Source organism: Falco rusticolus, chromosome 1 (genome assembly GCF_015220075.1).
Source record: "Falco rusticolus isolate bFalRus1 chromosome 1, bFalRus1.pri, whole genome shotgun sequence".
Lineage (NCBI taxonomy): Eukaryota > Metazoa > Chordata > Aves > Falconiformes > Falconidae > Falco > Falco rusticolus.
The window spans coordinates 34,425,192-34,437,272 of record NC_051187.1 but is presented as its reverse complement, the minus strand read 5'-3'; the positions used below and the strand labels follow the sequence as shown (position 1 = coordinate 34,437,272).

The following is a 12,081-nucleotide window of genomic DNA, read 5'->3' as shown; positions in this document are numbered from 1 at the left end:
ATTGATCCTCTAAGAGAAAAGGAGGAGATTTTCAATTAGGCTGCTTTGTCTTTTGGGGTTTCTTTCTCCCCAAAAAGTAACTTCTTATTATCAGCATCCTCCCCCTCAGTGCTGTGCTGTGAGCTCAACCACAGTATTAGACACTGGGGACTCCCCTGGGGAGCAGGTCCATGTGCCACAGCACCATCCCCAGCCCTGGTGCGGGATGAAGTTTTATCAAAGCTGGAAAAAGCCACCCCCGAGCTGTGACATCCTGGGAGGAAGGATCCTGCCCTGGGAGCCAACACGCTGCAGCATCAGGGATTCGATCAGCACTGAAATTCCCCAGCTCAGGAGTGTGGCCGTGGTGGTTTTCCGCTGCCGGAGAAGGAAAATTCTCCCAGCTAAAAAATAGCTTAAAGGGGACCCCAGCTGGTTAAAATCATCCGGAGGCTGCACAGGCAGCACTGCCGAGAGGCGGCCACGGAAGGGTGGTGGGTTTTGGGGAGCCTCGGTGTGGGATCCTGGCTGATGCTCCCGTGGGAGGTGGGAGATGTAGGGCAGGGGCAGGTTGGAGCTGCTGCCTGCCCCCAGATTCCCGGCGGTGTTGAGCTGAGTAAGGCAAGTGCTGAGGCTGAGCACGTGGCCGGGGTGGCTCGGGATGCTGAGGGGGTTTTAATGAAGGAACAGCAGGAATTTAACAGCAATAATTTAACAGCAGGAACCCTGTTATATAGGGGTTCTTGTGACAGTCCCAGCACAAGAAGCACATCTCGAGCCTGTCCCGCTGTGCCTCAGTTTCCCCATCGAGCATCCTTGGTGTTCGATGAGCACCTGAGAGGTGCCGGCCCTCCCCCTTCCCCTTTCCCACCCTGTAATGGCTCTGGGAACGTTTTCCCTCTTGCCCCTGACCCCTGCCCTCCTGCCACAGCACCTCCAAAGGCAGCCTCCGGCAGGAGCAGGGCTTTGGTGACCTGCCCAAGCCACCGTGCCCAGCCACAGAGATGCCACTCAGGCACGGGGGACACTGTGACCCCCATCTCCCAACAGGCTGGGGTCTGCCAGGAGACAAGCCAGGCAAGGTGAACAGTGGGATTTGGGAGAGAGGTCCCAGATGCTGGGCAGCATCCTTGTCCGGGGACCGTGGCGGAGGCCACGGGGACATGGATGCTGCGGGGACATGGCACAGTGGGGAGCTGCCCTGGCATGTGAGCCCAGCTGCCATTAATCAATGACAAAGTGAGAAATAAGGCAAAAAATGTCATCAAGGCTTGGGGGGAAGCAAGGAGCAACTGGAAATGGGGACAGGGACAGAGGGTTTCACTCCTGGCCCCTCTCCGCTCCTCTTCCATGGCTCATTTTTGCCCCGGTGTGGGAGCAGGAGGTTTGGCAGTAGTGTCCCTGCCACCCTGCAGCACCCTGGGGACCTCAGGGTGACTGGGCTGCCCCGGCCCAGGGTGCTGCATGCAGGGGCTTTGGGGTGATGATGGCCTGGGGTGCGTGCTGTGTGTGGGGACCTCAGGGTGACAATGGCCTGGGCATGGGGTGCTGTGTGTGGGGACCTCAGGGTTATGGCAGCCTGTGGTGCCAAGTAGGGGGACGCTGGGGTGACAGCTGCCCAGGCATGGGGTGCCATGTGGAGGGAGCTCAGGGTGCAGCAGCCGGGGATGCTGTGTGCGGGGACCCTGGGACGGTGCCTACCCCAGGAGCAGGGTGCTGGGTGTGGGGACCCTGGGGGGGTGGCTGTGCCAGCCCAGGGTGCTGCGCAGGGACTTTGGGGTGGTGACAACCTGGGGTGCCATGTGTGGGGCCTCGGGGTAATGACTGCCTGGTCATGGGGTGCTGCGTGTGGGGACCCTGGGGTGCCAGCTGCTGGCCCATGGGAGGGCCACGGGGACCCACCGGGGCTGCATTCACCAGCCCCTCCGGCAGCACCTGCCCCCCCCAGCCCTGCCGGGGCAGGATCGGGCCCGGGACGCTGACGGAAGCGGGGGGGGGGGGGGGGGGGGGGGGGGCGGGGGGGGCTGTGTCACCCTCCCTGCCGCAGCTCCCCCGCCCGGGGGGAGGCACCCGCCGCCCCCCGCCCCCAGCCCCATTTGCCAGGCGGGACCGTTCAAAACCCGCCCGTTCCCGCCGCTTCGCCCCGGATTCCGCCGCCGCTTCCCCGGGGCCGCGGCCAAGGATGCTCCGGCTGCCGGCGGCGGCGGGGGGGCGGCGGGTGCGCGGCGCCGGGGGCTGAGCCAGCGGCGGAGCCCGGCCCGGCCCTGCCCGGGACACTTGGCGAGGGGGAAAGAGGAGGAGGAGGAGGAGGAAGAGGCCGCCCTCGGCCGCGGCCCCGCCATGCCGGGCCCCGCCGGGGAGCGTGGCCCGGCGGCAGCGGCCCCCCGGGGGCTGTGAGCGGCCCGGGGCTGGCGGAGGGGGGGGGCCCGGAGCGGCATGGCCAGCCCCGTCCCCCCCGCCGCCGCCGCCGGGATTTAGCCGGTGCCTGGATGCTTTCGCCTCCCGTTGCCACTTCGGGCGGGCATGTGCGCGGGGGAAGCGGGCCGCCCCCAGCCTCCGCCGGCGCGGAGCCCCCCCGCGCCCTGACGCCCCGGTGAGGGGCTCCGCCGCCAGCCCCGTCCCGCCGCCGGCCCCGGAGGACGGGGAGAACCGCCCGCCCTGGCCCCCCCTGGCCGGTGGGTGCCGGGCGGGGGGCGGCGGGTACCGGTAACTTGTTTGTAGCGTTACCCCGGTGCCGGCTGGGGACCCCCCCCCGGGGGAGATTTGGGTTTCAACTTTGGCTTTTGGGAAGCCCCGAAGATGCCTTTCCACCCGGTGACGGCGGCTTTGATGTACCGGGGGATCTACACCGTCCCCAACATCCTCGCCGAGCAGCACCCGGTGGAGATCCCGGAGGACGAGCTGGAGGGTGAGCGGGCCGGAGGCGGGGGGGCAGCGCGGCCGGGGGGGTGCGCGGCCCCCGGTGCCCGGGGAGGGCTGAAGGCGAGCGGGATGCGGATGGATGGATGGATGGATGGATGGATGGATGGGGGGGGGGGGGCTGGGGGGGGGAAGGAAAGCATGGGAGAGAGCCGGGGGGCTGGTGGGGGTCCTGGCCCCGGTGTCACCGTTATGACAATATGACACAGCAGGGACCGGCGGTGGCGTCGCGGGCCGGACCCCCCGCCGTGCCGGGGCCACCCTCCCCGCTGTCATAATATGACAGTGGCTGGCGGCGCGGGGGCCCCGGGGGCGGTTGTCACCCGTGCCACCCCCTCACCCCGGGTCATGGCACCCCCGCGCAGTCCCGGTGCCACCAGGCTCCGGCCGGGAGCAGCGGCCGGCCGGGCTTTGCCCACTCGTGCGATGAGCGGGGCCGGGCTCAGCTCACACAGTCAGAATGGCCTTTTCCACCCCAAAAGTTTGCCAGGGCAGTGGGACGGGCTCTGCCAGTACCCCCAGGCCGGCCCGGCTCGGCTCGGGGTGTCCCCGGGGAGCCCCGCTCTGCTGGGGGCGGGAGGAAGGGGCTGCAGCCCCCCCGGCGCCTCCGCTGCCCCTAAAAGAGGCACCACAGGGGAAACTGAGGCACGGAGTGGCCCCATGCACGGCCCTGCTGTGCCTTTGGGGGAGGATGGAGGGGGCTGGGCATCAGGCCTGGAGCCCCTGGGGACTTGCCGTGGGGAAACTGAGGTAGGAAACCCCAGGGTTGGGGGGGCTCTGGCCCCAAAACCTGGCTGGAAGCCCCCAGCGGGCACGGACACGGGCTCACACCGAGGGTGTGTGCACACACAGCTCTGCAGGTTGGGTGCGTGTGCGCTTACGTGCCCGTTCACAGCCTCACTGCAGGGGCTGTGTCTGTGCACAAGTGTGTGCACCCACACCTTTGCACGATCCCACTGCACATGTGCTCACGCAGCTTTATGTACACACACGGCCTGACTGCAGGGTGTGTGTGGGGGTGTGTGTACACACGGGCAGCATCACTGCAGCGTGTGCGTGCACATGTACAGCCTCGCTGCAGGGTGTGTGCACACACGTACGGCGCCAGAGCAGGATGGGTTCATATGCACAGCCCTGCTGCAGAGAGTGTGTGTGTGTGTGCACAAGTACAGCATCACTGCAAGAGGGGGGTGTGCATGCACAAGTACAGCACTGCACTGTGGGTCTGTGTGTGTCTGCATGTGTGTGCACAAGTACAGCATCACTGCAAGGTGTCTCTGTGTGCATGCACAAGTACAGCACCACTGCAAGGTGTCTGTGTGCGCGCGTGCACGAGTACAGCACCACTGCAAGGTGTCTGTGTGTGCATGCACAAGTACAGCGCCACTGCAAGGTGGCTCTGTGTGTGTGCGTGCACAAGTACATCGCTGCAAGGTGTTTGTGTGTGCACGCACAAATACAGCAGCGCTGCAATGTGGTTGTGTGTGCGTCCATGTGTGTGCACGCACAAGTACAGCATTGCTGCAAGGTGTCTGTGGGTGTGTGTGCATGCACAAGTGTGCCGCTGCAAGGTGGTGGTGCATGCACGCACACACAAGTACAGCATTGCTGCAAGGTGTGGGTGTGCACAGCCTCCCTGCAGCCCATGCCTGTGCACACACGTCGGTGCACAGCCTCGCTGCAGTGTGTGTGCACACACCCACTGTGTGTGCGTGTGCCAGGGCACTGTGGTAGCACACCCAGCCTTGCACAGCACCGATGGGTGCTGATGGGCCCCGGGGTGCTGCCAGCCCAGGGCTCCCCCCAGCACCCCACCTGCGGCTGCCCGCCTGCCATGCCACGTGGCCGCAGGGATCGATGGCAGCGGCAGGAGCCCCAAGGTGACCCCACGAGGCGCCAGACACCTGCGCCGCTGGGGGGGGGGCATGCTGCCACCTGCTCCCACCTCCTGGTTTAGGGGGATGTTCCTGCCCCCCTCCCGGCCCCCAGCTGCCCCTCGTGGCTCTGCACTGGGGCTGAGAAGATGCAGGGTGCAAACCAGGGCAGGGTGCTGCTGGCTCCGCTGGGTAGGTTGGGGTGCCCCAGCTTTGGAAGGGGGCACCCTGCTGGGACCCTGATTTGACCATTGAACATGTCCTTGCCTTTCCACCAGCACCCTGAGCTGGGTGACAGGGAATCACCTTTGGGCAGTCTGGGGTGAGCAGCCTTGAAGGGTGAATTTTGGAGGTGCCTGGACCGGAGAGGGGCTCCCCGTGAGCTTGAGGGCAGCCAGGAGCGCCGCGCTGCCCAGGCACAGATGCCAGCCGTGGAGAAGCTCAGCCATTGTGCTGGCAGGCCAGAACCCCCAAAACTCCCCCAAAACACCTTGGAAGACGTCACTCGTGGGCCACGATCTGGCAGGGAGGTCCCCAAGCGCTGGGCATCAATAGTACAACCCTGGGTGGGGTTTTGCCCCCAAAAGCTCAGTTCTCAGCCCTTGTTTCTCCTGCCTGGCTCCTCCACCACGGAGCCCTCCAGCAGCTGGCAAAGACCTGCACGCTGATGCTGCTGCCTGGCAAAGGAAGAGGGCACCAGCATCCCGGCCCGGCTTCCTGGCGTTCCAGACACAAGTCCACCTGGTCCCTTCTTCCCCATCAGCCTGGTTGCAGCTCCACTTGTCGGGGGGCGTCCAAAAGGCAGAAGCACCCCCCAAAAGGAGGAAAGCTCCGAGCACAGCGGGAGGTGGGATGGAGCCGACGGGCACCGCGAGGCTTTTGGGTGGGCAATAGCCACACGGGGTGGCAAGCACCGTGCCTCAGTTTCCCTGCTGCCCTCTAAGCTCAGCACAGCCTCTCCCTGCCAGCCCACAGGGATCTTCCCCACTTCCAGGGGCTCATTTTGAGCCAGAAACCCCAAATTTTCCCCGTTTCTGCCCCTCTCTGTTCCATCTTCCTCTGCATGGGAGAGGGCTGAACACCGAAGCAACCCCAGGAAGTATTTTTTGGCTGAAGCGCAGCACAACTGCGGCACCCACCCCATCGCCCCAGGATGGGTGTTAAGTCCCCAGGGGAGACACGGGTGCTAGCGCACCTGGTACCCAGCACCCTCCCTGTGCCAGCACCCGGGGCGCAGGGCACGGGATGCTCCCAGCTCAATGCTGCAGCGTTGGGGGGGGGGGGTCTCCCCAGCCGCAGCCCCCGCCTGGCGGATACCCTGAGCTCAGGAGTTCCCAGGGAAGGTGTTTTGGGCAGGATGATGGGGTTTTGGCTGCAGAAGGCAGCAAGGGGGTGTGGGTGTGTGTGCACTGCCTTGCACACCCCTCCTGGTGCACACACACAGACACAGTGTTGCTTGGGGGAGGCTCTGATCCCTGCAGGGGTGGCACCCCTCGTGCCATGCCTCAGTTTCCCCTCTGTAAGGGGGACCCCACTATGGCTGGAGGGATGGGTGATCCACCTTGGGGACAGGGGCTGGGGGGTGCCAGGGCCAGGGTGGCCGGACTCATCCCTGCTCCCCCCGCAGAGATCCGCGAAGCCTTCAAGGTGTTTGACCGGGATGGCAATGGCTTCATCTCCAAGCAGGAGCTGGGCACGGCCATGCGCTCCCTGGGCTACATGCCCAATGAGGTGGAGCTGGAAGTCATCATCCAGCGCCTCGACATGGACGGTAGGACCCCGGTGCCCTGGGACGGGGACGGGGACAGGGATGGGGATAGTGACGGAGATCTCCTGCCCTCCCCTTTGATGAAACACCCGATTTGCCCCATTTCCACCCCACTGGCTGGTGGCTGCCAGACCCGATGTGGGATGCAACACGCCAGGAGGGCCTGATCCAGGCTCTGCCTCATGCCCAGAGCCTCCCACACATCCATCATCATCATCATCATCACCACTGCAGCTTCATTTAGGAGGATTTAATGATCCTGGAGCGCTTGCAGGCGGGAACAGCACCTCTTCTGGCTTGCCAAACCTGCTGGGACCAGGATGCTGGGGATGGATCCTACACCCTGGTTGGATCCTACACACTGGGTTGGATCCTGCACCCCAGGCCATGCTGGCAGGCCGGTCTGCCCATGAGCCTGCAGCACTGACGGCCACTGTTAGCCTGTCCCTGTCGCTCCTGCACTGATCGGGACCTTAAAGAGCTCGTTAATTTATTGGTTTCCTTTTTTTTCCCCCCATTTAAAAGCCTTTCCGGCAGCACTGCCAAGCTGCTGCTCCCTTCATTACTCATTGTTAGTGCTGGCCTGACAGCCCCGACACCAGCATCTTCCGCAGCCGCAGGACACGGCCAGCCTGGCGGCACCCTGTCCCCTGTCCCAGCAAGCCCCCGGGGTCATGGCCACCACGGGGGTCCCCAAGTGGCGTTGGGGTCCCAGCTGGAGTTGCAGTTCCAGCTGGTGTTTGGGGTCCTGGGTGGTGTTGGATGTCCCCAGATGGCATTGGAGGTCCCAGCTGGCACTGGGGACCTCAGCCAGTGTTGGCCATCCTAGCGGTGTTGGGAACCCCAAATTATGTTGGAGGTACCCAGCCAGTGTTGGGGTCCCCGACTGGTTTTCAGGGTCTCCAGCCAGCACTGGGGGACCCCAGCCAGTGTTGGGCATCCTGGCCAGTGTTGGGAGGCCCCTAACTTTGCTGGAGGTTCCCAGATGGTGTTGAGGTCCCCAACTGGTTTTGGTGGCCCCTGACCACCCACAGGGTCCCAGCTGGTATTGGGGGTCCCCACTCAGTGTGGGGTTCCCTGGCTGGTGAAGTACAAGACCCCAGGCTCCTGTAATACTGGCTGCTGCTCTGGGCCATTGCAGGTGGATATTAGGGATGGGGGCTCTGGGCACTGCCTGAGCCCCCCAGGTGCTGTGCCCAGGAGCAGGGTCCCCACAGGCAATGCCAAGCCCAGGAGGAGGTTCCCCCCAGAAAAAAACACTAAGGCTTCGAGCAGGACCTCCCCGGGCTGCCCAGGAGCGGGGTACAGCTGAGCATCACTGGGTCCAGGCAGGGTGTCTCGCTCCAAGCTGCCCCACGGGGACTCTTCTGGGTGGGGGGTGGGAGTGTCACACGTGCTCCCATGGCTGGGCAGGGGGTGACAGCCACCTCTGTGTCCCACAGGTGATGGACAGGTGGACTTTGAGGAGTTCGTGACGTTATTGGGGCCCAAGCTGTCCACCTCGGGCATCCCGGAGAAATTCCACGGCACGGACTTTGACACCGTCTTCTGGAAGGTAGGGGGGGGACCCCCTCCCCCCTGGGGGGCAGCACCCCTGGCCCCCACACCCAGACCACTGGCAGCAAGGGGTCAGGGTCAAGGTTGGGACTGGGGTTAGGGTTGGGGTCAGGGTCAGAATAGGTTTAAGGGTTAGGGTTGGGGTTGGGGTCAGGGTCAGGGTGAGGGTGAGGGTCAGATTTAGGGTTAGGGTTAGTGTAAGTGTCAGGGTCAGGGTTGGGGTACACCATCCCTCCCTGCCATGGCACAGGGTGGTGGCTGGCACAAGCACCCACTGGGTGCCCCTCGCAGGAGCAGCCAGCCCCGCTCTGCCAGGGAACCGGCAGGACACCAGACCTTTCCCTGCCCAAAATGGGGGAGGGTCCATCCAAAATACAGCACCCAAGAGTGCCGGGGGGACCCCCCCAGCAGCACTGTACCCCCTTGACCATGGGGTCAGCCCCTGCCCGAGCCCCCTGCCCGCTCCCTGCAGTGCGACATGCAGAAGCTGACAGTGGACGAGCTGAAGCAGCTGCTGTACGACACCTTCTGCGAGCACCTCTCCATGAAGGACATCGAGAACATCATCATGACGGAGGAGGAGAGCCACATGGGCACAGCCGAGGAGTGCCCCGTCGACGTGGAGAGTGAGTGCCGGCTGCACAGGGATGCCAAATACCTCCCCCAGCCCCGCCATCACTGGGATGGCACCGGGTACTCGGGGTTGGGGCGGGGGGGAAGGGGAGCATTGGGGTAACCCCCTGGCTCTCCCCGCAGCCTGCTCCAGCCAGCAGATCCGGCAGACCTGCGTGCGCAAGAGCCTCATCTGCGCCTTCGCCATTGCCTTCATCATCAGCGTGATGCTCATTGCCGCCAACCAGGTGCTGCGCAGTGGCATGAAGTAGCGGGGCTGCCCCCAGCACCTGCCGCCGGCCACCGACGGGGAGCCACACCTGTAGCGAGGAGTATAGAGAGATATATATATATACACACATATTTGAATCAGACACGGAAACCCCCCTGGGAGGGGGGCCAACCCGAGGGGGACGACCCGCGCTGGGTCCCCGCTGTCCTGGGACAATGTGAGCGCATGGCTGTTTGCAGAACATGGAAACTTTGATAAAGACACACAAACACGAATGAAAAAAAAGCCCTCGCCAGAAAAAAACCAAACCCGTAAATGCATGTAACGTGCATGGAGCCCCGTGTGCCGCCCCCTCCTCGCGCTGGGGTGGATAGCCCCCCGAGCGTAGGATCCCGTTGGATACACCGATACTAGCGTCTATAGCTCTATATTTACGATAAAAACCAAATCATCCCCTAAGCAATACACGCGCCTGAGATGATTTCTAGAGATGGGAGCGTTTGCATGGACTTGGCTGCCAAGGGCTGGATTTCACTCCCCCCCTGCCTCGCCCCCCACCCCGGCCCCGTGCCGTGCCTCGGTTTCCCCACCTGCCAGACGGGGGGATGATGCTGACCTCCTGCTTGATGCACTTTGATCCGAGCCCCTTCGGAGGAGCTGGAGCGATCCCAAGGTTGGGGAGCCCGCGCCGGCCAGGGCCACCCACCCTGCACACCCCCAAGCCCCCCCAGCCTGTATGTAGCACCCACCTGGGCACTGGACTGGTTCAGATTTGGGGCTGTTTCTCATTCTTTGGAGTTGGTTTGGGGTTTGGGTTGGGTTTTTGGTTTTTTGTTTTTTTTCTTTTCTTTCTTCCTGGTTGGTTGTTTCCAATCTGAAATAAAACTGGGATTTCTGAAGTGCTCTAGGCTGCTGGGGCTCCTGGCCATGTGGGGGGCATGCAGCAGGGGTGCGGGGGGGCAGGGGTAAGGGAGTGGGTGCCAGGTGCTGCTGAGCCGCTGCCAGACTGTGGTTCTGGCAAAGGAGGGTCTATGGAGGGGTCATGGCTTGCCAGCATCCCGGGGCAGCTGGAGCATCCCCAAATCTGGGGCCAGCACGGACCTGGCTCCTTCTTGGCAGCTCCGGCCAGCACTGGGCAGGGGTCACACCGCCGCGTCCCCCACCCCGGTCCAGCCGTGGGGCCTGCTGTGGATCCTGCCCTCTCCGGTGGATTGGTGCAGGTGCCAAGCAGCTTTACTCCCCTCTCCTCCTCTCCGTGCCCTAATATTTTATGTTGGTGTTTGATGAATGTTTTAAGACCACTTGCCTTACCAAGTGCCTTGATGGAGAGACCACGCTTCACCTGGCTTAACGGCAAAGCCGGGGGGAGTCAGGTTGTGGCCTACAACATGGGGGGCTCAGAGATGCTCTGTGGGGGTCACCATCCCCAGGAATCCTGCCCCAAGGCTGGCAGGGAGGGGAGCACTCTGGTTACTCTTGATTTACACCACGGTGGGGTCTGGCCCCAGGTGTAATTCCCCCCCACACTGAGCAATGCCATCCTGCTAATGGGAAAACGGCCATGCTCATACACACCACGGTGGCCATCATGCCTGCGTGTGCTCGGGGGGGGGCCCTGCCTGCCTAATGGATGGCCCTCCCCAAGCCCCCGAGCGATGCATTTTTAATGGCAAACAAATTAAAATAATAAATAAACCAGGGGAAGAGCTCGGTGCCATCAGCGTATCGGGCAAAGATGCTGCCCTCGTCACGGGCAGTGCTGAAAGGGTGTCGTCCCCCCCGTGGGAACAGGGCTGGAGGAGACCATCCCCGGGGCATCAGGGCTGGGGCTGGAGCCTTCACTTCCCTGGAGCCCTGTTGGACCCCCACAAGGGGAAAATACATTTCCTTGTGTCTGCATGGGAATTCCCACCCTCCAGACAAGCCTCTCCCAGCACTGAGCAGGGGGGACAGCGCATTTTTGGGATGCCAAGAGGAACTGGCTGCATTTTATTGATTTGGGGGTTGGGGTTGGGGTTGTATTTTTTTTTTTATCTTGTATAATTTATCAAACAAATTGAACTGAACGTCCAAATGAGAAATGAAAATGGGAAGTGCTCCATGGCAATGAAATCATTTCGGCTGCCTCGCAAAGTGGGGGAGGCTCCGCGCCCGTAATGAAATTTCATCCATCTCCCGGCAGAAAGTTTTGATTTTTTATAAACTGGCATTTCCAAAGGAAGCCACGTGGCCTCAGAGATGTGTGTGTATTTATATATTTTTAACCAGGTCTGTTATAGACATTGTGAATAAACATAGGGGGGGGGCAAAAAAGAAAAAGAGGACAATTTAATTTGCTAGAAAATACAGTAACAGGAAAGAAAAATTAGACAAAAGGAGTAATGTCATCCCCCAAGCTCAGCTTGTCAAAGCTGCTCAATTAATTTTAATGGGAAGTGGGAGAAATGGGTTTCTTGAGGCGGGTTGGGTGCTGGGAGCTGCTGGCTGGGGAGCAGGCGGGCAGCACGGGGTCCTGGGAGTCCTGGGGGTCCTGGGGGTCCTGGCCACACATGCCGGCCTCGCACTGCCCTGCCGCAGCCAGGGATGGCTCGCTGCGGCTGCGGTGAGGCAGCGATGCTCCTCGCTAATTGAATTAAATGCTCGCTAGGAAAGGGAAAAATCTTTCTATGCCAGCGCTGCAGCGGGCCGAGGGGAGGTGCTGGGGATGTGCAGGGCTGCTGTGGGGGAGAGGGACCCTGTGTCGAACAGAGCAAAACCGCCGAGGCTTGCGAGGCTGAGGTTGCCACACGCTGAGAAGAGCTTTGGAGGAGGGAGCTGGAAAAGGTTATTTGTCTTTCTGGTGCTGCAGGCAGTGTGGGGTGGCCTCAGCTCCATCCTCACCCCTGTCCCCATCCCCATCCCTGTCCCCATCTCCATCCCTGTCCCCATTCCCATCCTTATTTCCATCCCTGTCCCTTTCCCTATCCCTGTTCCCATCTCCTGTCCCCATCCCCGTGGCCATTCCCATTCCTCTTCACATCCCTGTCCCTGCCCCCCTGCCTCTTCTCCCAGCAAGAGCTGCCAGAGGACACCGGGCAGAGCCCAGCGGGGCTGCGCCTTGGCAGGGGCCCAGAAGCGGCTCATTTCCCTAAAAGCTTCCC

At 62.6% G+C, this 12,081-nt stretch overlaps 1 protein-coding gene across 1 annotated transcript; it reads left to right on the top strand.

Annotated features, from left to right (window-relative positions):
• Positions 1–2,197: 2,197 nt before the first annotated feature.
• CABP7 (calcium binding protein 7) lies at positions 2,198–9,768 on the top strand. The gene is made up of 5 exons (XM_037400315.1): positions 2,198–2,887; positions 6,400–6,543; positions 7,983–8,095; positions 8,570–8,723; positions 8,854–9,768. The coding sequence occupies exons 1-5, from the start codon at positions 2,779–2,781 to the stop codon at positions 8,979–8,981; spliced, it is 648 nt and encodes a 215-aa protein (XP_037256212.1). The 5' UTR covers positions 2,198–2,778; the 3' UTR covers positions 8,982–9,768.
• The last annotated feature ends 2,313 nt before the right edge of the window (positions 9,769–12,081 follow it).